Source organism: Eumetopias jubatus, unplaced genomic scaffold (genome assembly GCF_037043125.1).
Source record: "Eumetopias jubatus isolate StellerSeaLion01/CBP00866 unplaced genomic scaffold, mEumJub1_p1.0 scaffold_9, whole genome shotgun sequence".
Lineage (NCBI taxonomy): Eukaryota > Metazoa > Chordata > Mammalia > Carnivora > Otariidae > Eumetopias > Eumetopias jubatus.
Window position 1 is genome coordinate 135,585,948 of NW_028274815.1, and position 26,656 is coordinate 135,612,603.

The following is a 26,656-nucleotide window of genomic DNA, read 5'->3' on the forward strand; positions in this document are numbered from 1 at the left end:
TGGCCCCCTCGGAGGCTGTGGCTCTTGGCCGTGCCCCACCCCTGGATGGCGCGGTCCCTGCTGGGACACCAGCCCCGCGACGGGCCTGGCAGGTGTTTGCGTTCCCCCAGGGTCACCCAGTCAGGGTGCCCGGGGCCCATCGGGCCCGAGCCCCCTTCCTCAATTTGTCCTCCCCAAAGAGCTGCCCTTGCCTCGCCTCTTGGCTGGGAGTTGGGCGTTCAGTGTCTCTCGGGGTCTTCCAGAGTGAGGCTGGTGGTGGGGATGGAGAGACTGCTCGGGCCAGGCAAAGGGGGCACTGGGGCTTCTTCTGGGCAACTCCCCCAAAGGTGAAGGAGCAACATGGCAAACCACTCCCTCAGCTGCCAACACGGCCCCTCTACCCATGGCCTCGGGACATCGTCGTACTAAGGGTCTGTCACATTCCCTGCTCTGGCTTGGCCTGGCCCCAGATCAGGCCAATCACGTGCCACAGCTTGCCCCAGGAACGGGGGGCAGGGGAGAGGGACTGATGGAAGACCACCCCTCTCCATGGCACTGCGAATTTGTTTCTGTGGTAACACCTGCTTACTGGACACTGGCTGGGGCCATTCTCAGCCTGCACATGTATGAGTTCATTTAATCCTCAAGGAGCGTCGGGAGCCAGGTAAACTCTTGCTGTACCCATTTTGTAGATAAGAAGACCAAGGCATGGGGAAGTCAGTAAACAGGCCCGGGCCACACAGAATGGGGGGCAGCTCTGGCCCTGGGATGTGGGCCTCCACTCGACAGGGGCCCCTGGGGAGAAGGCCTCCAAGCCTCTCGTTCACATGAGCCGTGAGGGGGTGGGTCACAGCCCTGGCCACAGGGGTCATGGGGAGTGCCTCAGCTGCTCAAGAGGAACCGGAACTTTGGAAACCGCAGTCTTATCTGCTCCCCACAAGAGCTGCAACTTGGCAGCACTCCTGGGCAATTAAGTTGGTGGCTCTTCATTCACTTCCTAGTTCGTTCATTCACTCTCTCACTCACTCACTCACTCATTTGTTCAGCCAGCGTTAACCACGTCCTTCTCATGTGCCTGTTCCTGGGCCCCGGGGCCCAGGCTCTTCCCTGGAGATCCGGATCCAAACAGGAGCTGGTACTGAATCAGCAAGCACATGGTGTAGATGCCGGACCAGGTGGAAGGGCCATGAACGCGAGTAACGGGGTGGTGGGTGATGGGGCAGGAGCATGCCTGAGACAGGGAGGTTGGGGAAGGCCTCTGGGGAGGTGACACTTGAGCAGAGACCTGAGTGAGAGAGAGGCAGGCAGAGGAGAGGTGTGTTCGTTTTCCATGCTGCACATTTCCCTTCCCTTCCCTTCCCTTCCCTCCCTCCCTCCCTCCCTCCCTCCCTCTCTCTCTCTCTCTCTCTTTCTTTCTTTCTTTCTTTCTTTCTTTCTTTCCTTTCTTTCTCTCTCTCTCTCTCTCTTTCTTTCTTTCTCTTTCTTTTCTTTCTTTCTTTCTTTCTTTCTTTCTTTCTTTCTTTCTTTCTTTCTTTCTTTCTTTCTTTCCTTCTTTCTTTCTTTCTTTCTTTCTTTCTTTCTTTCTTTCTTTCTTTCTTTCTTTCTTTCTTTCTTTCTTTCTTTCTTTCTTTCCTTCTTTCTTTCTTCTTTCTTTCTTTCTCTCTTCTTTCTTTTTCTTTTTTTAGAGGGAGAGAGAGAATTTTAAGCAGGTTCCACACCCAGTGAGGAGTCCCACACGGGGCTCAGTCTCACCATCCTGAGATCATGACCTGAGCTGAAACCAAGAGTCAGATGCTTAACCAACTGAACCACCCAGGCGCCCCCAATGCTGCAAATTCTCACAAACTCAGTGGCTCACACAACACCCGTTTATTATCTCACGATAATAAATGGGTTGGTCAGGAGTCAGCACGTTTTAGCTGGGTTCTCAGCTTAGGGTCTGTCAAGGCTGCACACAAGTTGTGGGCTGGGTTGTGTTCTCATCTGGAGTCCCAACTGGGAAAAGACCCACCTCCAAGCTCCCTCAAGTTGTTGGCAACTCAAGAATGAGACCCCATTGTTCCACTCACTGTTGCCTAGGGATGGCTCTCAGCTTCTAGAAGCCACTCATAGGTCTTTACCAGGTGACTGCCCTCGTTAGACTCCCTTACACTTTCAATACCTAATTTCAGAAGGGCCTCATTCCTTTTAAGAGCGCACCTGATTTGGTCAGGCCCATCCAGGATAATCTCCCCCTTGGTGAACTCCAAGTCAACGAATGAATAACTTACTCATGGGAGTGACCTTCAGTTATAGTCACTGCCCACTTTCAAGGGAAGGGAATTCTGCAGGGGGCCTGTACCTGGGACCAGGATTCTCCGTGCTACAAGGGATGTAACCTCTTCTGTGCTGCAAGAAAGTACAGGAACACTCTTTGGAAGGATTCCTGGCCAAAGAGCCTTGGAAGGAAAAACCAGTGTTTCTCCAAGTCCTGGGCAACTGTTTTGGGGAGGTACGTGTGGGTTCTTTTCATGCACGACTGTATCCTTCACAACAGAGGGAGACAGTATATTGCTCTGGGCTCTTTCTGGCATGAGTGACACAAAACTTGACTCAACTGACTTAAGGAAGACAATGTTTATGTGACTGAAATGGTCTGGTCTAGCTTCAGGCATGGCTGGATCCAGGGGCTCAAATGCTGTCATCAGGACTTGATTTCTCTCCAAATCTGGCTCTGTCTTCCTCTCCAGTTGGCCCCTGAGTCAAAGTTTACATCTCCCCACTTCCCTTTCCAATCGAAAGTCAGGTTCTTTCTTCCCAACACTTCCATAGAATTAACTCAGATCATATCAGTTTGGGTCACGTTCTTCTCCCTGAACCAGTTGCTGAGGCCTAGAAGGTGGAATAAGCTGATTGGCCAGGCGTGGGCCGCGTAGCCACCCTTGGATTCTGGGAGTGGGGCTTTCCCTGCCCAAGCCACAGGGATTCAAGTGGGGTGGGCATCCTGTAAGAACATTCTAAGTGCTCTTTCCCGAAGATGTGGGAATGCATACTGGGGGATGGGAAGGGGGGGCCGAGAGTGGTGGCAAAGGTGACAGTTGTCTCTGCATTTGGTGAGACAAATGGGGTGGCATAAACACCTCCGCATTCCACCCCACCCAGAGGCAAGAAGCCAGCGCTGGTAACTTCTACAGCCTGAGCACGTAGGGGGAGATCGGTGGGCCCTCCCTGAGGTGGGCGGATGGAGGGAAGAACCTGGGGGGCAGAAGAGGTGCAGCCATTCCTGGGAGAGCAACACTGCCCAAGACTGGGAAGGGGAGGGTGGCTAGCAAATTTCTTGACGTGCGGCACTGAGGGGTAGACAGCAGGCTCTCTGGGGGGGACGGTCTTCCTGGGCACCTGGTAAGGACAAGCCCGTCTTGGGGAGTTCCAGCTGCAGCCAAGTTCCTCAGCTCCAGACCAGCCAGAGGCTGCAGATCTGCCCCTATTAGGGGCAATTTGGGCTCCGGGAAGGAGCACATCAAGGCAATGACTGTGGTCTGGCCAGCCAGCACCTGGAATGTTCCACGTGGGGCGGGACCCTGCCTTTGCATGATACCTGGGACAGTGGGGCTGGATGAGCTTCAGAATTTGTAGGGCCCAGTGCAAAATGAAAATGCAGGCCTGCTTTCAAAAATGATTAAGAACTTCCAGATGCTGACAGCAGAGCATTAAACCACGGGCAGGCCTTTTTGGGGTGCACACGTGATGGGGCGTGTGATCCCCCTGGAGCAGCCTACCTTCGAAGCCCGATGGTGGTGGGGGAGGGAGCCCAGGACTTCCCTCTGATAATCAAATGTCATTTGACTTAGAAGAACTGAGTCAAGTGATGCCTTCTGCCCCCACTGCCGCATCCTTGTCACCCCCCGGCACTCCCCCTGGACCCCTGCCTTCTCTGGGTTGCAGTAGGAAGAGACTGATTCTGCTTGTGTATTCTGGAGGAGAGAGAAGGAAGAAGAAACTGCATGTGACTTGAATCTGGGCTAAATCCAGCTTTTGCCACTGGTCAGCTGTGTGAGCCCAGAGAGAAGACTCCTCTCTGACCCTCAGGCTCCTCCTCTATAGGGCGTAGCTATTGATAGGAGCATGTCGTGGAACTGTTGCTGGGGTAGTTGAGCCCATGTGGAAGAGCACGTTCCTCCTATCACCTGGCCTTGCCACCCATGGGCCCTTGCCTGGTGCTCTGGTGATGCCCCTGCCAGAATCTTTTGTGGTGTTTTTTTAAGGTATTATTATTATTATTTTTAAGTAATCTCTACATGCAACATGGGGCTTGAACCTACAATCCTGAGTTCAAGAGTTGCATGCTTCACCGACTGACCAGCCAGGCACCCCCAGATTCCTTTTGCTTCATTTTCTTCCCTTCTCTTGCGTGCTCCCATCTGAAGGCCTCCAGGAGGCTTTCCAAGTGTGGATCCCCCAGTCTGTAGGCTCAGGCCTGTTCTCCTGGCTGCCATTGGCCGGAGGCAACCCAGGTTTGCTCTGGGAAGGTCCGCCCCTGCTACGGGGTTCTACCCAATGCCGGGCTCCACCCCGCAGGGTGCCTAAGGGATGTGTAGAAGGCTCAGAAGGCCTGCCCACTGCCTGGAAGAGGGGGTGTCCCTCTGTACGAGCGGATTTTCTTCCTGGACCACAGGAACTGGAGAAGTGCCATCTCTAGCATCGTGGCAGGTGGCTGGCAGCTTGCTGGCTGCCGGCATCGATGGACTTAATCTCTTGTAGCTGCCTGCTGACAATCTGACTTCTCCCAGAGCCCCTCTCCTCTTCCCTCCACCCCGTCTTGATAATGGTGATAACTGACTGCCAGACCCATTTGCACTTTGACCGACGGGGAGCCACTGGGGAGCCACTGGGGGAGGCTGGAGGGGCCCAGCTGGTGCAGTAAAGGCCTCTGTCTACAGTGGTTTCTAGATTTCACTTTCAAAGCAGAGAGGCCCCGAGGCAAGGCCAGCTTCACGGGCCTGTGACCTGGTCAGCTGCTCAGGGCCCCGAACTCCAAGGGCTCCCATGGTTGGTTTAACGGTCTGCAGTCACTGTCTTGAAATTCTTAGTACTTTTCAAACAAGTGCCCTGATTTTTCATTTGTCACTGGGCCCTGCCCTTGGATTTTGGAGCTGTCGGGGGCCCAGGGGTTGCCCCCACCATGGGAAGAGCACTTGTCTCCGCATTCAGGAACGGCTACGTCCTCCTGTGTGGTGTCCCCTGGACGTGGCTCCTTCACTCGGGTTCAGGGTCCCCTTGGGGACTGTCTGGGTTTTTGGCCACACCCCATTTTGATCCTACTGCTTTTTTGTCCATTTTTGACCTTTCTAACATTCATCAAGTCTAAGCCCCAGGCTCACTGCCCTCTCTTACGGTAGCGTCTTGCTTCGTCTCAGGATACCAGCCCCCCCCCCCCCCCCGCCGTGAATTCCATTGTGCGGATGGGGAAGTCAAGGCTGGGACATGGGTGCAGCAGCTTGCGAAGGCCACACGGGCTGTGGGGTCTGAAACAGTCCTAAATCCAGGCTGCAGAGCCCAGACCCTTACCAGAAGCTTCCCTGCCCACAAAGGGCAGAGGTCAGAGGAAAGCAGAGCATGTCCTGCGTCCATACCCTCCTCCCCAGCTGTCTCCCTATCCCAGCGCTTACTCTGTGCTGGAGGTGGTGTAAATCCCCAAAATGCCTGGGGTCCATGACTGCATCACTGGGGTGGGGTCAGCCGCCCACTGGCCTGCAGGGGGACCCTTGTGGTAAGTACAAGGAGCCAGCCTGGCAGAGTGGCCTCTCCAGGGACTTGAGGGACAGACCAGGCCAGGGTTCCCAGGGCTGGCTTCTAAGGGAGCTTTTTAAAGCCATTTCCTGGGCCGGAAGCAGGAAGGTGCCAGTTGAGTGCCCGGCTGAAGCGTGAGACCCGAATGTCCTTGGGCCAAGTCACGGAGCCTCCCGGCACAGCTGTCCCACTCTCAGCACGTGTTCCCAAGTCACAGCGGGTCTGGGGGCCTCTCACTGGAGTCCCTTACAAGGGGAGAGGGTCCAAGCCGGCTTCTCAGGCTGTATGTGCTCACCAGTGCCCCAGAAGCTCCTTACAATGCACACTGGGGCAGCTGGAGGCATTTCTAGCCAGCTCCCAGGTGGCACTGATGTTGCTGGTCTGTGGGGACAGGGAGGGGGAGAGGGGCATGTACCCTAGTGGAAGAGAAGCCCCAGGAGGTGCTGTGATGTGGTGTGACTGGTGTGGGCTTTGCCATCGGGGTTCTAGGCCCGAATCCCAGCTCCATCCCTGCTGGCTGGCACTCAGGCCTTCAGTCTCCTCCTCTTCAAAACGGGGCTAATGACAGTCTCTGCTTTATGGGGTGATGTGAGGAAGCAGAGGGCCTGGTGCTGGGTGGAAGCTCAGACCATGTGGGTTTTATGTTACTTGAAGTGTGACCAAGTGTGGATCTTTCCAGAGACACCCCCAACCTCCTTTGGAACTCCTCCAAAAGGATGGGTCATCTGGTATCAGAAGATTCTTTTAAAAGAACTCCCGGGGGTGCCTGGGTGGTTTAGTTGGTTAAGCGTCTGCCTTCGGCTCAGGTCATGATCTCAGGGTCCTGGGATCGAGCGCCACATTGGGCTCCCTGCTCAGCGGGGAGCCTGCTTCTCCCTCTCCCTCTGCCCCTCCACCCTGCTCATGCTCTGTCTCTCTCTCTCTCTCAAATAAATAAAAAATCTTTAAAAGAAATAAAAGAACTCCTGAAGGCAAGAAAAAGCCACACATCACATTTTAGCTACTGGGGAGTGGATTTGGGGCAGAAGAGCTGAAAGGGACGTTAGAATTTTTGGCTTTGCACAGTCCTGTATATACAAGCTCCCTGGGGCTCCCTGTGCACTTCAAGGGTGCCCTTGAACTTGGAAGAAAAGTTGCAAAGACAGTACAGAGAGTTCCCACATATCCCTCAGTCAGTTTTAATTTCCCGTTATGTTATCATTCTACATGACCAGGGTACAGTTGTCCCAGCTAAGAGCCCGACACCAGCACATTATTATTCACTAAATTCTAGAGTTTGTTTAGAGTTTTTCCCTCCCTTTCCTGCTCTGGGGCCCTGTCACACTGCATTTAGTCCTCGATTCCTTGGAGGAATCGAGGACTTGTTCCTCTGGAACGCTTTCTCCAGTATTCCTTGTTTTGGATGATCTGGCCACTTTGGGAGCACCGCTCAGGGGTTTTGTGAAACACCCTCCAATCGGGGTCTGCCTGGTGTTTCTTCATGGTTGGACCAGGGCTGTGGGGTTTTGGGAAAAGACAGTGGAGGTGAAGTGGTCTTGTCACATCCTATCAGGGTAACAGGATATCCATGTGGCCTTGTTTTTACGCTTAAGCAATTCTGGAAGGATGACAATCATGTTAGCTATAGGAGGTAAATCTATTGAGATAGATAGATGCACATGTCAACCAAAAGTGTGGGAGGTGTGTAACACCCTCCTCTCTGCCTCCCTTGCTACACGATTTTTGAGGAACTTTCTCTGACATCCTGCAATCTGACTTGGCCAATTTCCTTGCTGAAATCAGACCTCGGCACAACACTGAACCCCCAGCAGCCTGACTTCCTGGAGGCTGCCCCTCCCCGCTGGGCTCTTTGGAGAGGTAACGGGTTCAGGGGGATGGACGGGCAGAAGGCTGGTTGGGGGAGGTTGGGGGAAGCAATGTCCTCAGATGCCAAGAAGCCCTCAGTCCTGGGTCTCCCCTGAGGCAGCTCTCACAGACAGAGAAACTGGAGGGTGCAGGAGAATGTTTAGTGTCTTTTGAGAGGAATTTGGCCAAAACTGAGTCCTCTGGGGAGAGGCCCGTGGGGAAGAAGGCATTTGTTCTGGAACTGGACAGAGCTGGGCGTCAGTGCCCCTCTACTGCGTATTAGCTGGTGAACAACGTGCAGGTTACACCACCTCTCTGAGCTTCACCCTACTCATCCGCGAAAGGGGCTAGTAATGGTGCTGACGACACAGATGAAGGTGGTAAAGCGGACGTTCTACAGACGCCACATGTTGGCGCCTCTCCGGTCGTGTGACACATTGCTCTGGACCCAAAGGCAAGGTGTGCTGAGGTGGTGCACGCTAAGATGGCGCGACTTGCGATGGTGTAGGGGATGCCTCCTGGGGCCACTTTTGGGGACATTTGGGGGATGGTCACCCAGACCAGACTCTGCCTCTCCTAGAAGAATCTTCTGTTTTGTATTTTCAATTTGGTTTCCTGTGTCCGGGCCACCCCGGTCAGTCGCTGCCTCTCTCTAGGCTTGGACCGTTCTCCAAAATGGCGCATGGGGTTGGTGACAGAGGAAGTGGTCTGCTCACTCAGGTCTGGCACCTGGGGAGGTGGCTGCTGGCGTGGTGACTGTTCTCCGCGGCTCTCCACGCGGGGCTGGGACTTCCCCTCCCACTGGCGAGGCGAGAGGGGACCTGGGCTGCTGGTGTGCGGACACACCGGCCCCTCCAGCCAGGGCCTCCCCGCTCCCGGGCTGCCCCGCTGCGCCTGTCTGCCTCCAGAGCTCCTTCCTCCAAGCCTTGCGCTCCGGGGGCTCCTTTACCTGAGGGTCATGGGATTTTCTCAGCCCACCCCTATCCTCCAGACCCATCTGGAGAGTCTCCAGCCACAGCGCCACTCGGCCTGTCCCAGGCTTTCCTGGCATCTCCTCGGCTTCCACGCCATGGATCTGAATATGACTTTGCTTAACTATTATTTATCAGCCCTCCAAAAACCTTCTGTGTATATAATCTCATTTAATTCCAATGGTGGTATGAGCACCACTGGCCCCATCTTGCAGTGGGGAGACTGAGGCTCCCAGAGCTCAGGCCGCTGCCCAAAGCCACACAGCCAGAGGGAAACAGAAGTGGGGTTTAGACGAAGGGGAGTGTCATTTCTGGCCTCATGTTTTTTCCACGGGGCCACACGGAGCCCTTCCAGCAGCGCTGGGACTCAGGGAGAGGCCAGGGAGGCATTTCCTCAGGCACAGAAAACCCTGTCATCAAGATAAATACTATTCTAATGCAACTTTAAAAAAATCAAAATGCAAACAAAACAAAACAAAACAAACAAACAAAAAACCAAGCTCCCCCTCGCCTCCAGCGATCTACAAACAAGGAAGGCATTGACAAAAGCCAGGCTGCAGATGTGCCCCCCAACCCATGCAGTCCCTCCTCACTCAGGGGGCTAAACCCGGCCCTGGAGCGGATAAAGCTCATTAGCACAAAAAGGTGGCCTGAGACTGTAGTTGATGGGTTTGCATTTGCAGATAGAAGGCTTCACGATGCGCTGCTTCCCACCTGCCCTATTTTGTTCTGCACACTTCCCAGCACGCGGAAGAGGTGAAAGACTTTATTGCAGTAACAACCTGTGGCGTGTGCCTTCTTTACCTGCCCCTCTGGGCCACAAGCACCTCAAGGGCTCGGGCAGCACGGGGGCGTTGGGGGGGCCACCAAGGGCAAGGGTGCATCTCCCCTGCCCCAGACCCGCCACCTCAGAGCATGCACTCCAACAAGGCCCCGCGCGCATCTGGGTGCACAGTGAGGCTCAGAAGCCAGCCCTGGCGTGAGGTCAGACGGCCCTGTTTGACAGTGATTATTAAGTGCGGAGGGAGGGGGGTGTCCTGCTGCGACCTTCTCATCAGGACATCAGCCCATCCCATTCATCTTCATAACAACCCAGAGGCCCTCAACCAGCATTCTCTCTCCCCCGGGACCCTTGGTGGTGTCTGGAGACATTTTGGATGTTGCAGCGGGGAGGGGTGTGTGGCTGGCGTCTGCGGGGAGAGGCCAGGGGGGCTGCTGCAGCCCATCCGAGGCGGGACAGCCCCCACAGCAGAGAGTCATCCAGCCCACAGGACTGTTTGCCTCGTGGGCCAGTCACTGTCATTATCTGTTCTGTGGAGAAGGAGACCAAGGCTGGAGGGGAGGGTTCTGAAGCCCGCCCCCATGTGGTACGTGGGGGTTGTGACAGCCCCCGCGAGGATTATGGTAACAAACCAACAGCTCGTTCATTCAGTGCACTGACGATTTTACGAAACCTCTGCTCTGGGTAAGTGCTGGGATCCCATCGGCATGTGGGGCACACAGCAGGCATCTGATAAATGCTGCTGATCACAACAGAGGTACAGAATAGTTGTGGAGCACTCAGGACCTATGGTGGCCGTTATCCATCGGGCTCTGATGACACCATGTGTCTTCCCCATGTTTGCCTTGGGAGGCAGCGAGGTCTTCTGACGCGGCTGTGGGCTCCTGTTTTCTGCTCCCTGCCCGCAAGTTCTAGGTCTCTGCGCAGAGCCGGGCTGCCCCCGGGGGGTCGCCGACCCGCTGGGGTCCATGGCCTGGGCAGCACGCCAGCACGGCCCATCTGGGGAACAGATGTGCTGTTTGCAAACCTCCACCCAGAGGCCGCAAGGTGGGATGGAGGGGTCCCAGTTCCAGGGACACGGTCCTGCTTACACGCCTAGTGGGTCTGGCAATATTCAGGACCTCCTTATGCTAAAATGTGATTCCTTGTTTACCTGAAATTCAAATGTAACTGGGCATCCTCTGTCTTATCTCAGTGCTATTTCCTGGACCACCCTCCCCTCCTCACCTCCCTTCCCTGCTTTATTATTTCATGTAAACTTTTTGTGAAGGCGTGAAAAAAAGGGCACAAATCTTAACTGACCGGATGCGTGAGACTTCACAAAGTACACACCCCGGGTAACCAGCGCCCAGAGCTAGAGATGGACGGCCCCACCGCCCCCCACCCGCAGCTAACCACTGTCTGTATTCCCAGCCCCATGCATTGACTTTCCTGCTTTGGGGGCATCTATGTGTGGAAGCACACAGTATGCTCTCATGACCTGTTCGGAGCTGCGTCCCTGTGGCTGGGTGCCTCATCTGTTCTCAGCGATCTAGAATATTCTATCATGATACAGCACCTTTGTATCCCCATCCCCTGTTGATGGGCATTTCTAGTCTGAGGGTCTTATAAATAGAGCTGCGAAGAATATTCTGGCACAAACCTGCTTTAAATTTTGCCCTCACACTTGACAGACATCACCAGTTACTGGAAGGGCATGGGGTATGTTCTGTATGACCATCTCCCCCTGCCCGGCACGAGTGCCCTGGTCCTCCGGCTCTTTCTGGCAGCCCAGCCCCCAGCACATCGCCGGCACAAAGCCGGTGCTTAGTATGCATTTGGGGGATGAAAGAACATGAAATCCCTCTTCCTGGAGCATTCAGTTCAGGGCATCTCAGAGACAATGCCCGTCAAGGATTAGCTTTGGGGCACAGCACTTGGATTTGCATGCATTTTGACTGAGGACCCAGGCAACTGCCATGCAAATGTTTAGGGAAATGTCTTCCTTGGGCCCCGCGAGAGGACCAGATTGAGTGGATGTGGGGCAGGAAACTGCCTTCCTCCCCGTGGCCGCCCGCCTGCTGGGCTCCACCTGCGTGGGGTGTCGTGTTTATAGCCACCAAGGCCTGCCTGCCCTCCCTCCACCCTGGCAGTCACCAGTGGGAACATTCCTGGGCTTCTGAATGCCTCCAGCCCCCCCCGCCCCGCCCCCGAGTCCATGCAGTGCTGGATGATAAAGGATAATAAAGGGTTCCAGTCCCGGCACCACCCTGGCACTTGGCCCCTCAGACCTGTGCCATCAGAGTCCTGTAAAAATAGCCTGCCTGTGGCTATTTTGGGTCATGGGAAGGCCTCGGGGAGACTCCATGTTCTGAGGAGGACCAAGAGGGAACCCAGAGCAGCCAGCTGAGAGGGGAGATGGAGGTCCACGGGCAAAGCTAGCGCAAATGGCGTTTTCTAGGAAACGGGAATGTTTCTAAAAATTACAAAATAGCGGCCGGTGTGTAAGAATAATGGGGAAAAAAAAAAAAGAATAATGGGCAATGTTCACATGAAAAGGCAGTCAGCCTCTCTCTGCCGCCCATCCTGGTTGCCTGCCCGGCCTGGAAGGTATTTGACTGGTGGCCCTGGGAGGGCTCGATCCCGTGGGGGCCTGGTTGTGGGGGGTGGGGGCTTCCGTAGCAGGAACGCGGTCACACGTTAGCTGGGTAGTGGAGGGCAGCGGGGCTCTGGTGGGTAAAATAGCGAGGTCCCTTCCGAAGGCCCAGCTGAGAGTTCTTTCTTCCGTTTATATACCTCTCCCTTCGGATGGACTCTGTCTCTTTCTCCGTGAAACTAACATTAGAATGTTTTGGGGAAACATATTCAGAGAAAACATATTCAGTCTGGTCTCTTCTCCCCACCCGCCCCATCCGTGCTTTATTTTCCCCGGCACCATGACCCCCACCCACCCTGCCCGGCAAGCCTCTTGCTTCTTTCTTTGGAGTCCGTTCCTACCATCAGACTGTATCTGTCCCTAGCACTTAGAATACAGCCCTGCACACAGTAGGAGCTCCATAAATGTTTGCCGACGCAATCAACCCACTTCATAAATGGTGGGCTTCTTTCTCATTACTAATGCCGAAAGCACACTCTGATCTTGCGTCTGGGACTTCGAGATGTCAGCGTCTCCCCAAAGTGTGCAAGGAGATAGCAGCCCGGGGTTTCCCATCCCGGAATGAGGAGCAGAAAGGACCTGTAATCACCGGGGAAGCAGCCAGAACGGGCCTCCAGGGGTATCAGGGGCCCATGCTCAGGCTCTAACATCCGGGGGTCTGTGATTAGGACAGAAGGGAGCTACGGAGTCTGGAATCTGCTCCTCATTCGTCTGAGGAGCCCACACCAGTCACTGTGAAGGACTGCCCGAGTGTTGGAAGCTTCCAGAAGCTTCCCGCCAGCCTTCAGATATCTGCGGCAGGAAGTGGATGCTCAGGCAGTGAAGGCTCATTGTTAGAGCCACAGGCATTTCATGAATGGTTTCGCAAGGCTCACATTTGCCCTCTTTTTCTTTCTGACAGTGACGGCTGGGGAAGAAGGTCTGCTCGGCAGCCACACTGAGGAACGCTCGAGGTTGCCTGAGCTCCGACTGCCAGTGGAGGTCTGAAAATGCCCTGGTTTTCTGCCCCGGCTGCGGGCTGGGGTCCCTGGGGAGCTGGAGCAATACTCAGCCGGGCCCCACCCCAGAGGTTCTGGTGTGACTGATCTGGATACCAAGAGTTTTAAAAGTTCCCTCGGGAATTCTAATGCACATCCAGACTTGAGAGTCAGCGTGTTAATGCATCTTTGCCTGGAGGGGTAGTATGAACTACCCTTTACTGGGCGCCTTCTGCATACTAGATGATTTCTTGTTTTGTTTTATTTTGTGTGTGTTGTTGTGTTTTGCAAATGTTACGAACTGCACTCCCTGCGGGGGTCTGATGGAAGCAGCAGACCGGCGACAGGTGCTAGGGAATGGTGGGGCCTGCGGGTAACTGTGGCTCAGTGCAGTCCACGTCATCGTCCTGGGGAGCAGACCCAGGCTGTGGGATCTTCTGTTAGGTCAAGAGAGATAGGAACTGTGAAATTTCACGTGAAAGGAGCCAGTTTAACAACATCAGCAACTGATTCAGATGAAAGAAGGTGGGCAGGACCAGTCCTGCCCAGGGGTTGGACGGAGCCCGGCGGGAGGGCCAGTGTCGGAGTTAAAAAGGTAAAATGGGCCTTTCCTGGCTTTGAAGACGGGAGGAGAGGCAATCCATCACGGGGTTCGGCCTGCCTCTAGATGCTAGGAAGGGCAAGAAAACAGATTTTTCCTCAGAGCCTCCAGGAGGCACGCACCCTGGCCGACACCTTGACTTTCAGCTCAGTGAGACCCATTCCAGATGTCCGAACTCCAGAACCGTAAGAGGACAGTTGTGTGTTGCGTTGTGTGAAGACGCTGACATTGTGGTGCTTTGTTACAGCAGCTGTCGGAAACCTGTACGGTCGCCGAGCTAAGTAAGTGATGGTGCTGCGCTCTGAATGCAGGCAGCCTGACTCTGTGGCAGCAGAAAACATGGACTCACAGCCTGGATTTTCTGGGACAACCCTGATTTCAGTATTCGTCTCTGCGTAAGAGCTAGGGACAACGCAGCTCTGTGCCTATATGACAAGAAGGAACTTCCTTCCTGAATTTATTTTTCCTCAGTAGCTGTCAAACTCCCACGTGGCAAGGACCTTCATAACCTCTAACATCCTTTCTCCCCATAGTAACGGACCCCTGACTGTGGGCAGGGGCTGCCCAGAATATACCCGACACTTCCCAGCCTCCCTGGGGTTAGGTATGGTCATGTGACTGGCATAGGCCAATGGGAAGCACTCTTTGAGGCAAGGGGTGCACCAGGCTGAGCCATCCTGGACCTTGCAGACAGGGCATCACCTTAGAAAAGGGACCCAACAGGCTCCTCCCCAGGGTGGGTATTTAGAAGGGTCAGCAATAGGCATGGAGGGCATGCGAGGTCTTTACTAAAAAGCTGTCTGTGAAATAATCATGTTTTGCTCTCCCAGAAAACCTGCTAATTGAATTTCCCCTCCTTTATTGGTTAACTTAGTTTTGGCTAGAGAGGCTTCACCGAGTTTTTGGAGTCTCCGCCTTTTCCAACTTGTGACTCTGCCATCCTCATGCTCTAAAATTGTTGCTTGAGCTCCAGCCATCCGATCTCCTTTCTAAGCTGGGGGTGGGGAGGAGAAAGGAACAGAGAAGGGTCTCCTCTGCTCCTTTTTTTTTTTTTTTAAGATTTTATTTATTTATTTGACAGAGAGAGAGACAGCGAGAGAGGGATCACAAGCGGGGGAACGGGAGAGGGAGAAGCAGGCTCCCCGCCGAGAAGGGAGCCCAACATGGGGCTCGATCCCAGGACCCCGGGATCATGACCTGAGCCGAAGGTAGACGCCCAACGACTGAGCCACCCAGGCGCCCCTCCTCTGCTCCTTTTAAGAACATTTTCCACACTGCTGTGTCCCATGGCCACACCTCATGGCAAGGAAAAAGTGTCTTTATCCTGGGTGGTCCTGCGACCAGCTAAAAGTATAACTGAGCTGAGGGAGGAACACAGATACTGGGGACACCCCACACTTTCTGCTATGTTCTGCCAAATCAGATCTGTTCAGAAGGACCGTCTGACAACAGGTGGGAGCTTGAGATAACCGTGTTGTTCCATTTAAGTTGATTGGCTGTGTGGCCTTAGATGAGCCGCTTGACCCTTCTGGGCCTCTTTTGCTCACCTTCAAAATAATTAAAGTGGAATAACATGGTCTTTAGTGTGTCTTTCGGCAGAATCCTGTTCTACAAGTTTGAGAATCGTCTCCTTTTTAGGCACAGAGGACATCGTGATAGTCAAAGAAAATGGGCGCATGGCATGCGTGGTGCGTCTTTGGTGTCCGGCTGACCCGGTCTCCTGTCCTGAGGGGCCGGGGGAAGCCACCTTCCTGGCTCCCGTCCTTCTGGCCAAACGCAGATGCAGGTTTTGGACCAAATGACTACAAGGTACCCAGCACACCTTGCATCAGTGCCCCTTCCACCGGCCGATCAACATTTTAACCCAAATAAAATAAGAACTGGGTCTGTTTCGTCCTGCTGCTGTAACAAATGACCATCCACTTAGCGGCTCAAACAACCCCGATTTCTCCTCTTACAGATCTGGAGGTCACAAGTCCCACAGGGGCCTCAAGGGGCTGCGTTCCTTCTGGAGGCTCCGGGGCAGAGTCCGTTTCCTGCTCCTCAGGTCGTCAGTAGAATCCAGCGTCCTGTGGCTGGAGGCCTGACATCTTTGGAAGGCAGCCGTCTGCTTACCGCGGGAACGAAGTCCTGGGTGTCCGTGAGGTCATGGATTTGTTGCCAGAAACTGAATTGTCCTTTAGCAATTAGGCCCCTGGTTGTGTTCGGCCTGCATGTAGCCAGGCAGGTGGAGGTCAGGTGTGAGCAGGGGGGCCGGGAGGCCCCGGCCAAGCCCCAGGCCACTGGGTCATTTTCCTCCCCACTTCTGAGCTGTCCTGGACGGGTCTTTGTTATTCCGGCCTCGGGGCTTCCCCGCCTCCCTGGCTAGCTCCTGCCTGAACGAACGCACAGCTCGCCAAGGCCAGCTCACTCTTTCTGGAACACACTTCCCCATCCCACGATACCTCCTAAAATGTGCCCAAGGCAGAGAACCTCTCTTGTCTCCACCCTCCGCCCGGCTTTCGCAGAGGACAGCTCCGCCGCATCTGAGGTTAAGGACCAAGTTGCCAAGGGTGGTCGTTTCGTTGAGGCCTAGATGGTGGGGTGCCCACATCAGCCCTCAGCTCTGGCAGTGGCTGGGGAGGCAGGCCAGGGGGGCTCGGGCACCCGGGCTTCCAAGTCACACTGCCCGGGTTCAAATCCTGGCTCCATGTGAGAGCTAGGGAGCCTGGAGCATGCTTCTTGACTTCTCTGTGCCTTGCTCTCCTCTCTTGTAAAAGGTGAATAATGATGGCATTTCCCTCAAGGGATGGTTGATTGAATGAGATAATCAGTGCCAACTGCTCATGCCGGGGAGAGCCTGGAACTTTCGCCATGGGTTGGTAATCCCACGGTTATTACTGTCATGGGGTCAGCACATGCTCTGCACTCGCACTGCAGCTGTGGGCTCGGTGGGCGTCCCGGATCAGCCGAGGCTCTGTGTGGGCATCATGTGGGCAGGGGACAGGGGGCTTGGCGGGGACAAGGAGCTGGCACGGGTTTCTCCCAGGCTTGTACTCCCTCTAAAGAAAAGTTCAAAAAGCAGCAACTTCAACTCTCTTTACTTGGGATTCTGTTTCTCTTTTACAGGCCGTGTGAGATGGCTTTGACCTTGGATCTCGCCCCACTCAGCACCAGGGGTGTCTAGGCACAGCTCTGGCCAAAGGTTTTTTCTAAAGGGCAGATGCTGTTCAGGGCTAACCCATGTGATCCTCAAAGCCCCTTGCAGAAAAGGTGGGATTACCCTCAGTCTATATAGATAGTAATAATGGTAGGAGATGTTGCTTAGCACTTCCTAGGTACCAGGGTCTGTGCCAAGCATGATCAAGAATCCAAGAGGTGGCCTGTCTTACAGAGCGAGAACTGGCTTGGCATCCCTTACAAATGGGAGGAGGTAGCAGGAATCCAAGGCCAGGCTGGTCTTACTCAGCCTGCGCTCTTTCTTCTGTCGCCTGATTAAACAATAATTCCAGATTTTTAATTTCCCCCAAAGCACCGTCTTCCTCCTTGACACCATGCTGAGCACATTTGGACATGGGGAGAGAAGGGGAAAAAGTCACCGCCTCCTAGTTGAGGCTTGGTTACTCTGATAGATGTCCTTGCAGAGCCACATCACTCTGCAAAGAGAAACATCGATTGTAAAAGATGAATGTTGTGCCCGTCTAGATCAGATTTAGAAAGCCCCACGCTGGGGGTTGTGCTACTTACAAATATTGCTCATTATTAGGTTGCTTTTACCATTTGGTAAGGAATTTAAATCCCCCATAATTTAAATTTATTAATTTAAAAGAAGGGCCTTGGCTTTCCACTTCTTTCTAAATAAAGTCTCAGGGAGAGAAAAGGGACAGGTGGACATTACAGATGAATTTTGTTGTATGTTTGTAAAATTCCAAGGTGTGTGCAAATGAGAACAAACACGGGGATGTGGATATTAGCTTAAACTTGGCGCGAGTGTGCCACTTCTTAACTCACTTTGAAAAATCCAATATGTCAAAAAAAAAAAAAAAAAATCTTTACCATGCTGCTAGAGTAAATGGAAAACACTATTGCTTGCCAGAAGCAATCATCATCATTGTTATTATTAGTGGGGACACTGTGAGCATTCACCCCATGGCAGGAACTGCCAGAATGCTTTGTAGACTGTGTGACAGGTTCCTCCTCGTGGATGTTACTCTAGGAGACTGGCTCCTTATTCCCATTTGACAGATGAAGAAACTGAGGTCCAGTCCTCTTAGTACATTAACGATAGGAGTGTCAATGAAGACAGGAAACCTACTTCGATCCATCTTTTTAATGCACCTGAATTGCCCAGTTCCCCTCTCCCCGCCCCTCACTCCACTCACCTATCTCCTATCAACCTTTCTTTTATTTTTAAAGATTTTATTTATTTATTTGAGAGAGAGAGAATGAGAGATAGAGAGCACGAGAGGGAAGAGGGTCAGAGGGAGAAGCAGACTCCCTGCTGAGCACGGAGCCCGACGTGGGACTCGATCCCGGGACTCCGGGACCATGACCTGAGCCGAAGGCAGTCGCCCAACCAACTGAGCCACCCGGGCGCCCTCCTATCATCCTTAAAAGTTGAGAAACTTTGCCCAGTGTCACCTCTCCGCCCCCAGCCTAGGCTGGAGGAGGCCCTCTCCCCTCCCACCTCTGGAGCTCGGAGGCACCCACCACAGGCCTGTCCATATGCACCCTTCTCCTTCAGCAGGCAGGCTCCTCCGGGGCAGGGACAGAGTCCCCCCACTCCCCCTCCCCAGCCAGGGCACACGGTGGGGGCTCAGCGAACACTCGTTGAGTAGATGAGTGGAGCAAGTGAATGCGGAAAGCAAGTCAGAACCAGGGTCCAGCATAGCTGAGGTGCCCCGGGTGCTTGAGGTGGTCCTTGCCTTTGGTTTCAGTGATGATGTGTCTCTTTTTAGGGCCGCTGCTCTGAGCCTCTACAAAATGGGACAACAGAGGAAGGGAGCCACACTATTGCAACTCACTAAGTGAGTTAATACTGTGGCATCTGGAGCCGTTCCTGGCTCAGAACAAACGCTCAAAAAGGTCAATAACGTTATTTATTATCATGCTATATATTGTCTATCCACATATAGTCACCATTTATGACAGGTGATGTTGGTTTTCCATTTACGGTCGTGTTGTGGGGTTTTAGTTGAAAATAAACGTACTTGATTATTAAAAATGAGTTGAAAATGAGTAAATATCAGTGAAGTGGTACCCAGGAGGTCTGGTCCAGTTCCTGCAGTGGTATTGAACGACGGGGTAACAAGACCCCAGGGGAAAGGAACTCAGTGTGGGGCAGCTTTTGTAATCGCAGGCTGGTTGCCTGGAGTCCAGGGCCACGTGGCCATCCTTGTGGGCATCCTTGTGGCCTGGGGCACCAAGTGGGCGTGGAGAGGCCAAGGGTCATAGGAGGAGCCTGCACAAACCTGTCCCGAATCCTGGGTGTGCTGCCACCCAGGGCAGCCTCCACCCCAGACCAGGGCTGGTATTTTTAGCGCACCGGCACCCTGCACAGCCTCCTACACTCTGACCAAATTTAGAAATCTCAAGAGGTCTTTGCACTTCCACGCCCTCAGTAGGAGCAATGAATGAAAAGGCCTCCAGCTCTCAGCCTAGCTAGAGCCAACCCTAACGTTTGCAGGGCTCTCTCTCTGGACGGGTCGGGAAGCCCAGGATTTATCCACCAGTGAGAGAAAGCATGCTGCAGAATCATGTGTGCGGTCTGGGACTACCGCCGCGAAAGCACAACAAAATCCGCCACGTGAAAGCGTGTCTGGGCTGCGGAGCCAGGAGAGGGGTGTGGGAGGGACCCCCTCTGAACAGACTGCCAACAACGGGAATGGGGGTGGGGTGGGGGAGGGGGTGGCGCTGGAGGCTGGGAGATGAGAAACTGTGTGTGCTCTTATCAGCGGTTTATATTAACCATTTCCTTTGTTAAAACAAGTATGTGTTACTTCTGAAATTTGAAAACCCTGAGCACCAAAGGTCTAAAAACATCCCAAGACTGAAAAGGGCATCAACCTGAACGCTTCTAAGGAATCTCAGTGAACCCAGGGCTTCCAAGACTTCCAGTGGTAGACCCTCACTGCTTCTGACAACCACACATCCATCCCTAATCGCCCAGACGTTCCCCGGAGGCTCCCGCTCAGGGCTCTGGTCCCCTGGTTCTAACTCCACCGCCAGCCCCAGGGAGGGGCGTGGCCATGACTGGCCAATCAGAGCACTGCATGTCCCTGGCTCATCAGGGCGGGGGCAGGCCCCTAGCAGGGAGATAACTGGAAACAGAAAACCCAAAACCCTTTGCTGAAGAGTTACTGTGGAAGCTCCTGCCCTACGAACCAATTCATTCCCTGTTGGCGGAGCTTGTCTGAGACGTGTCTGAGTCGGGATTGGGTCTCTGTGAACAAAGGTCTGATGGCTCAATGACCAGGAATGTTGATATAGGGGGTTAAACAGGGCCAATATTAAAATTAAATGATATAAGTTTATAATTAAATGAATTATATTAAAACCAAAGGCGGTAAATACCCAGAACGCATCACCCCCGGCTTAATTCACTACCCTTTACTTTCTATGCCCTTGGGGTGATTTACCTCCTCCTGTTTCTCTACAGTGGAAATGCCCTATGATGGTGTGTGCCTGGGGGTCTCTTCCCAACTCCACACCCATGGAGTCACACTGGTAGCTTGGAACCTGTCATGGAGGGGGTACTTACACCATGGGATCTGGCAAATGCCATCAATAGGGTTCTCCCACCCAAAGCCCTTGTTAAACACTTACCAGCAGAAAGGAGGCCAGGTAACACATGCAGGGGTTCGTCTGTTCTTCAGGAACCCCAAGTAATAGGAAGGAGAGTGTGTAAGCATCTTCAGGGCAAGAACCATGCTTTGTCTCATGTGGTTTTCCCAGCATCTAGCTGAGACATTCAATTTATGTGTGTTGATTGACTTACGGAAATGAGGATCCAAGAAGTCAAAGGCTTTGCCCAAGGTCACCTGGGGTGGGGTAAGGACCTGAGCACAGTTACTCCAGATCATGAGCCCCACCTTGGGATCAGTTCTTTCTTTGTGCAGTGCTCTCTGACACCCTGCTGACTGAAAGGCCCTGCGGGAGGCTGGGCCAAAATGCTCTGTGGTCAGCAATGAAGGAGAGTCTGCTCCTCCCAGCAGCCCTGATGTTCAAGGCCTCTGTTTTGAGCACTCATTCCTTGGCAGCTTGCAACGTTGCAAGGTGATTTTAGCAAGTGCATGGGCATAGCATTTAATAACATGGAATCCCAAGTTGAGGGGGGCATGGCTTTTCCAAAATACATGCAGCAAAAACCAAAAGGACAAATAGACAAATCCACAATTATAGGTGAAGACCTCAGCATTCTCCTCTCTAAGCTGTTGAAAGAACAAAAAGACAGAAAATCAGTAGGGATATAAAAGCCCTGGACAACCCGATCAACTTGACCTAACTGGCATTTTAGAACATTCCACCCAACAGCAGAATACACATTTTTCTCAAGTGCACATTGAACATTCACCAAAGTAGACCTTCCTCTGGACAATAAAACAAATCCTAACAGACTGAAGAGAAATGACATCAGACAAAGTGTTCTCTGATCATAATGTAATAAATCTGGAAATCACTAACGGAAAGGTATCTGGGAAATTCCCAAAGATCTGAAAGTTAAACATACTTCTAAATAACCCATGGATCCACGTGGTAATCTCAAGGGAAAGTAGAAAATATTTTGAACTGACTAAAAATAAAAACACAACATTTCAAGGTTTATAAAATGCAAATAAAGCAGTACCGAGAGGGAATTTTATAACATCAAGTGCTTACGTTAGAAAACAAAAAATGGTTTCAAGTGAATTACCCAAGCTCCTACTTTAAGAAACCAGAAAAAAAGTGGCAAATGTAATCGGAAAGAGTGAAGTGATAAAGATAAGAACAGAAATCAACGGACTTAAAATTAAGAAAACGAGAAAGAAAATTAATGAAACAAAAAAGCTGGGTCTTTGGAAAGATGAACAAAATTGATAAACCTCCAGCTAGACTGACCATGGCAGAAAAGGAGAAGACAGAATTAACAGTGTTAGGAAGGAAGGAAGGAATTGCTATAGACTCTGCAGACATAACAAAGATAATAAAGGAATATCACAAACAACTTTATTCCCTAGAATTTGCAGCTGAGATGAAATGAGCAGATGCCTGAAAGACATGAACTACCAAAGCTGGCTCCGGCAAGAAGACTCAGCCATAAAAAAGAATGACATTTTGCCATTTGCAACAGCATGGATGGATCTAGAGAGTGTAATGCTAGGCGAAGTCAGTCAGAGAAAGAGAAATACCATGTGATTTTACTCATATGTGGGATTTAAGAAACAAAACAAATGAGCAAAGCAAAAAAGAGACAAACCAAAACACCAGACTCTTAAATAATTACATAGAACAAACTGGTGGTTGCCAGAGGGGAGGTGGGTGGGGAGATGGGTAGGAAAAAAGAAAAGAAAGAATAGATAACCGGAATAATCTGGTTATCAAATAGTTATCAAAGAAATGAAATTCACAGTTACAACTTTCTAATAAAGAAAACTCCAGGTCAGGTGATTTCACTGGTAAATACTACCAATCAAGGAGGAAATAATCTTAATTCTACAAACTCTTCTAGAAAACAGGAAAGGAGGAAACACTTCCTAATTCATTTTATGAGGCTAGCATTATCCTAATACCAAAGATATTACAAGAAAACTATAGACCAATATTGCTTGTGCACATGAATGAAGAAAATGCTCAACAAAATATTACCAAATCAACTTTGGCAAAATATAAAAAGGATAATAGATCATGACCAAGTGAGGTTTATCCTGAAATGCAGGGCAGGTTCAACATCGGAAAATCAGCCAATGTAATCCATCATATCAGCAGATATAGAAAAAGCATATAATCATCTTAATTGATGCAGAAAAAGCACTTGACAAAATTCAACACTCTTTCATGATGAATTCTCAGCAAACTGGTAACGGAAAGAGATAAAGGGCTTTTACAAAAACCTTATAGCTAACATCATACTTACTGGCAAAACACTCAATGTAATTCCCCTAAATTGGGAGGAAGGCAAAGCTGTCTATTCTCACCACTCCTATTCAGCGTCATACTGGAGGTCCTAGACACTGTAATATGGCAGGAAAATAAAAACAGAGACAGATTAGAGAGGGAGAAATAAAATTGTCTCTATTTGCAGATGGCATGATTATCTATACACAAAACATAAGGGAATCTACAAACTACCAGAACTGATCATAAGTGAGTTTAGCAAGTTTGCAGGATACAAGGTCAATATACAAAACTCAACTGCATGTTTCTATACTAACAATGAACAATTAAGAAACCAAAATTTCAGAAATAGTACAATTTACAATAGTACCAAAAATCAAAACAAACCAAAAACCATGAAAAACTTTGGTATAAATCCAACATCTGTGCAAGATCTATATGCTGAAAACTACAAACAGTGATGAAAGATATCAAAGACTTAACTAAATGGAGAGATATACTGTGTTCATGGACTGAAAGACTACATTGTTAAAATGCTAAATTCGTTCCAAAAGGATCTATAAATGTATATCCCCGCAAAGTCTCAGGAACATTTTCTTGTACAAATCAACAAGCGTATTTGACAGTTTATAGGGAAAGGCAAAAGATCTCAGATAACCAAAACAATTTAGGAGAAGAAGAACAGTGTTGGAGGACTCACATTTTCTGTTTCGATGCTTACGCTAAAGTTATAGTAATCAAGGCAGCCTGGTACTGATGAAAGGCTGGATCAGTGGAACAGAATGGAGTCCAGAAATAGATCCCCACATGTGTGACCAATTTGTTTTCGGCACAGCTGCAAGGGGAATTCAATGGACAAAGGATAGTTCTTTCAATAAGGGGCACCAGAACAACTGGTCATCCACAGTGAAAAAAATGAACCTTGATCCACACCTTGCAAATTTAACTCAACATGGATCACAGACTTAATTGCAAAGCATAAAATTATAAGACTTCTAGAAATAGACCTAGGAAAATATCCTGTGACCTTGAGTTATGCAGAGATTATCTATGCCACTAACAGAATGGTTCATCAAAGATAGGATAAATTAGATTTCATGAAAACTTGTAAAAAATCTGCTCTTTTGAAAACACCATTAAGAGAGGGAAAAGGCAAGACACGGGCCATGAGAAAATACTTGCAAAACTCTGTCTGATCAAGAGTTCCTAAATAACTCTCCAACAACCCAATTTATTTTTATTTATTTTTTTATTTTTTTTTTAAGATTTTATTTATTTATTTGACAGAGAGAGAACACAAGCAGGGGGAGTGGGAGAGGGAGAGGCAGGCTTCCCGCCGAGCAGGGAGCCCGATGCAGGGCTCGATCCCAGGACCCTGGGATCATGACCCGAGCCGAAGGCAGTCGCTTAACCAACTGAGCCACCCAGGCGCCCCTCCAACAACCCAATTTAAAAAAAGAGTTAAAAGATCTGACCATTTTAGCAAAGAAGATACGCAGATGACAAAGAAGCCCATGGGAGGATTTTCAAAATCACTAGTTACTAGCGAAATGCAAATCAAATTAAAACCACCACGAGATATCACCACATACCAACTAGGATGGTTAAAAACAAAACGGTGCAAACCCTGACAAAACTGAGTGATGGTGAGGCTGTGGAGAAATTGGAAGGCTCATCCCAAGTTGGTAGGAGGGCGGAACGGTGCGTCCACTTTGGGAAACAGTTTGGCAGTTTCTTGTGACGTTAGACATACATCTCCCTTAGGACTCTGAATTCTCACCTCGAGAGAAATGAAAATGCATGTTTGTGCACCAGTGTTGATGATGGCTTCATTCATTATCTTCCCGAACTGGGAACGGCTCGAATGTCCTTGAGCTGGTATATGGATAAGCAAATTGCAGAATATCGTACGATGGAATATGACTCAGAAATAAAAAGGAAGGAGCAAGTGATCCACACAAGAGCAGGGTTGACTCTCAGAGGCATTCCATGCAATAAGAGAAGGCAGACCCCAATACTTACTGTATGATTCTTTCTCTGTGACACGCTGGTAGTGACAACTGGGGACATAAAGGAGTCAGTAGTTGCCGGGGGTGGAGAGTAGGGTATGGCTGGCTCCAAAGCCACATGGGGTGACAGACCTGCTCTGAGTCTTGACCGTGGTGATGGTTACACGACCATGCATTTGTCAAAACTCATAAAATTGTACACAGAGGGGAAATTACTCTGTAGGTAAGTTATACCTCAAAAAAAAAAAATGTAAGAAAAAGAAAAAAAAAGGCATTCTTGGAAAATGGCACTAAGAAGGATTCTGGTATCCATTTCACTTAAATAAAAAGTATGATTAGTAAACTAATTTGCATTTGGCCTCCACGTGGAGGCCTCACCTTCCCATGACAGATTTCTGGTTTTTCACGGAATTTTTTTAAAACAAAAAATTTGAAAAGTATAAGCAAGTATCTATCTGTACACATCCAGCCCTCCATGCTGAGATCATCCTGTTGAAATAAAAGGGAGGAATAATTTCTTTTAAAGATTTTATTTATTTGAGAGAGAGAGAAAGAGAGAGCAGAAGCCAGGGGAGGGGGCAGAAGGAGAAGCAGATGCCCTGATGAGCAGGGAGCCCGACGTGGGACTCGATCCCAGGACCCCGAGATCATGACCTGAGCTGAAGGCAGACGCTTGACCAACTGAGCCACCCAGGTGTCCCCTCAAAGGTAGGAATACTCTTTAAGAAGACCCAGCTGTTCTTATTCGGAAATGGGTCTGGATGACTCAAAGTGGAACATTGCCCTGACACAGGACAAAACAGTTTGCCAGGTCAGACAAATGCATTTTCCAGCGGTCGATCTGTCTTGTGTGTGCTCTGCGTGATACATGTCCTGTCAGCCGGGAGGGGTCACTCCTGTCTCCCTCCCCTTCCCACGGGCTATGCTCTGTCACTGTAAAAAGGCTATCACATTTGTTCCCCAGTCACCTGAGTGTGTGATCTCAGTGCTAAAGTGCGGAGGAGGTCTGGCAAATTCTGCAACATGGGTCACGTGTCACTCCCAGAGCTCTGCCTTCTTCCGTTCCTTCTGGAACAAAACCCAGTTGGCAGGTCATCGGAGAGATGCTGAGTCGCTCTCTTTGGGTAGAACCACCTAGAATGAGATGGTTAGGGCCTGGAGACTGAACACACCTTCAGTTTTCCCAACATTTGTGAAAACAGGGAAGAGACCAGCCTGGAGAGCAGGTGCCCTCTGCCCCCCCTCCCATACTCCCAGGGCTTGCTTTGCACCAAACCTGGCTATGGAAAATGCTGATTCTCGGGCACCACTCCCCCAAGAGTCTTGTTCTGTGGGCCTGCAGGGGTCCGGTCTGGGAGTCTGTATTTTTCACAAGCTCCCTAGATCATCCCAACACCCATAGATTCCTGAACCACCATTGTTGAGGGCCTTGGGGTCACTGGAAATTCCCCCAAGGTTGATGGGATCAGATGAAGGTCAGGTATGTTGTGTGGCCAGACACACGCAGAGCCACGATTCAGGAGGAGCCCTACTCTCCAAGGCAGATGGAGTGACCAGGTGACCGGCACAGTGACAAGCACATATCCAAATGACAGGGGACGCTGCTCTGAGCAGGACCCAGGCACTCGGTACAGGCAGCCACCAGAGCAGGAAGCACCCCCAGAGGACTGGTGCGTCCCTGGAAGACAACGTGGGCGTGCCCCCCCCCCCCCCCCCGCTCCTGCTGTAGGCGGGGACAGGGGCTCCAGCAGCTTCCTCCCCTGCCTGCCGACTCCACCCCACTCTCCCAGCTCCTCTGGCAAACGGCAAATGCACCAGGCTGCAACCTGGCGGCTCGTGCATAACAGGGCTCTTCTCAGTTTCCTAAAAATTTACTTGCCTTGAGATTTGGCTCTTCTGAGGGATTGGACGTTCAGTAGTCAGATAGAACATGGAGCATTCGTACGGGATTGTGTATCTGCATTTTTGGGGTCATGTTCTAAATTCCAGGCTGACAAAGTCAAAAAAAAGATCGAAG

The 26,656-nt window shown here is 51.1% G+C and overlaps 1 protein-coding gene across 10 annotated transcripts; it reads left to right on the forward strand.

The window, feature by feature from the left end:
• Positions 1–1,008: 1,008 nt before the first annotated feature.
• On the forward strand, positions 1,009–18,761 carry LOC114197965 (uncharacterized). 10 transcript variants are annotated; one of them, XM_088026813.1, is made up of 6 exons: positions 1,009–1,154; positions 7,531–7,605; positions 12,882–12,961; positions 13,806–13,953; positions 14,640–15,367; positions 15,519–18,761. In XM_088026813.1, the coding sequence occupies exons 1-4, from the start codon at positions 1,049–1,051 to the stop codon at positions 13,845–13,847; spliced, it is 303 nt and encodes a 100-aa protein (XP_087882939.1). In that variant the 5' UTR covers positions 1,009–1,048; the 3' UTR covers positions 13,848–13,953; positions 14,640–15,367; positions 15,519–18,761. The 10 variants fall into 10 exon arrangements, 1 of the variants encoding a protein (XP_087882939.1); XR_003606998.2 differs by lacking the exon at positions 1,009–1,154 and having other exon boundaries at positions 5,409–7,605; positions 12,882–13,953; positions 15,519–16,810; positions 18,496–18,761; XR_015769039.1 differs by lacking the exon at positions 1,009–1,154 and having other exon boundaries at positions 5,409–7,605; positions 12,882–13,953; positions 15,519–16,419; positions 16,667–18,761.
• Positions 18,762–26,656: the final 7,895 nt, after the last annotated feature.

Excerpts from the sequence above, each read along its gene's own strand:
- LOC114197965 (XM_088026813.1), top strand. The coding sequence starts at position 1,049 with ATGTGCCTGTTCCTGGGCCCCGGGGCCCAGGCTCTTCCCTGGAGATCC. Across the intron at positions 1,155-7,530 it reads TGGTGTAGATGCCGGACCAG|ACCTCGGCACAACACTGAAC; the intron begins GTGGAAGGGCCA and ends TGCTGAAATCAG. Across the intron at positions 7,606-12,881 it reads CCGCTGGGCTCTTTGGAGAG|TGACGGCTGGGGAAGAAGGT; the intron begins GTAACGGGTTCA and ends TCTTTCTGACAG.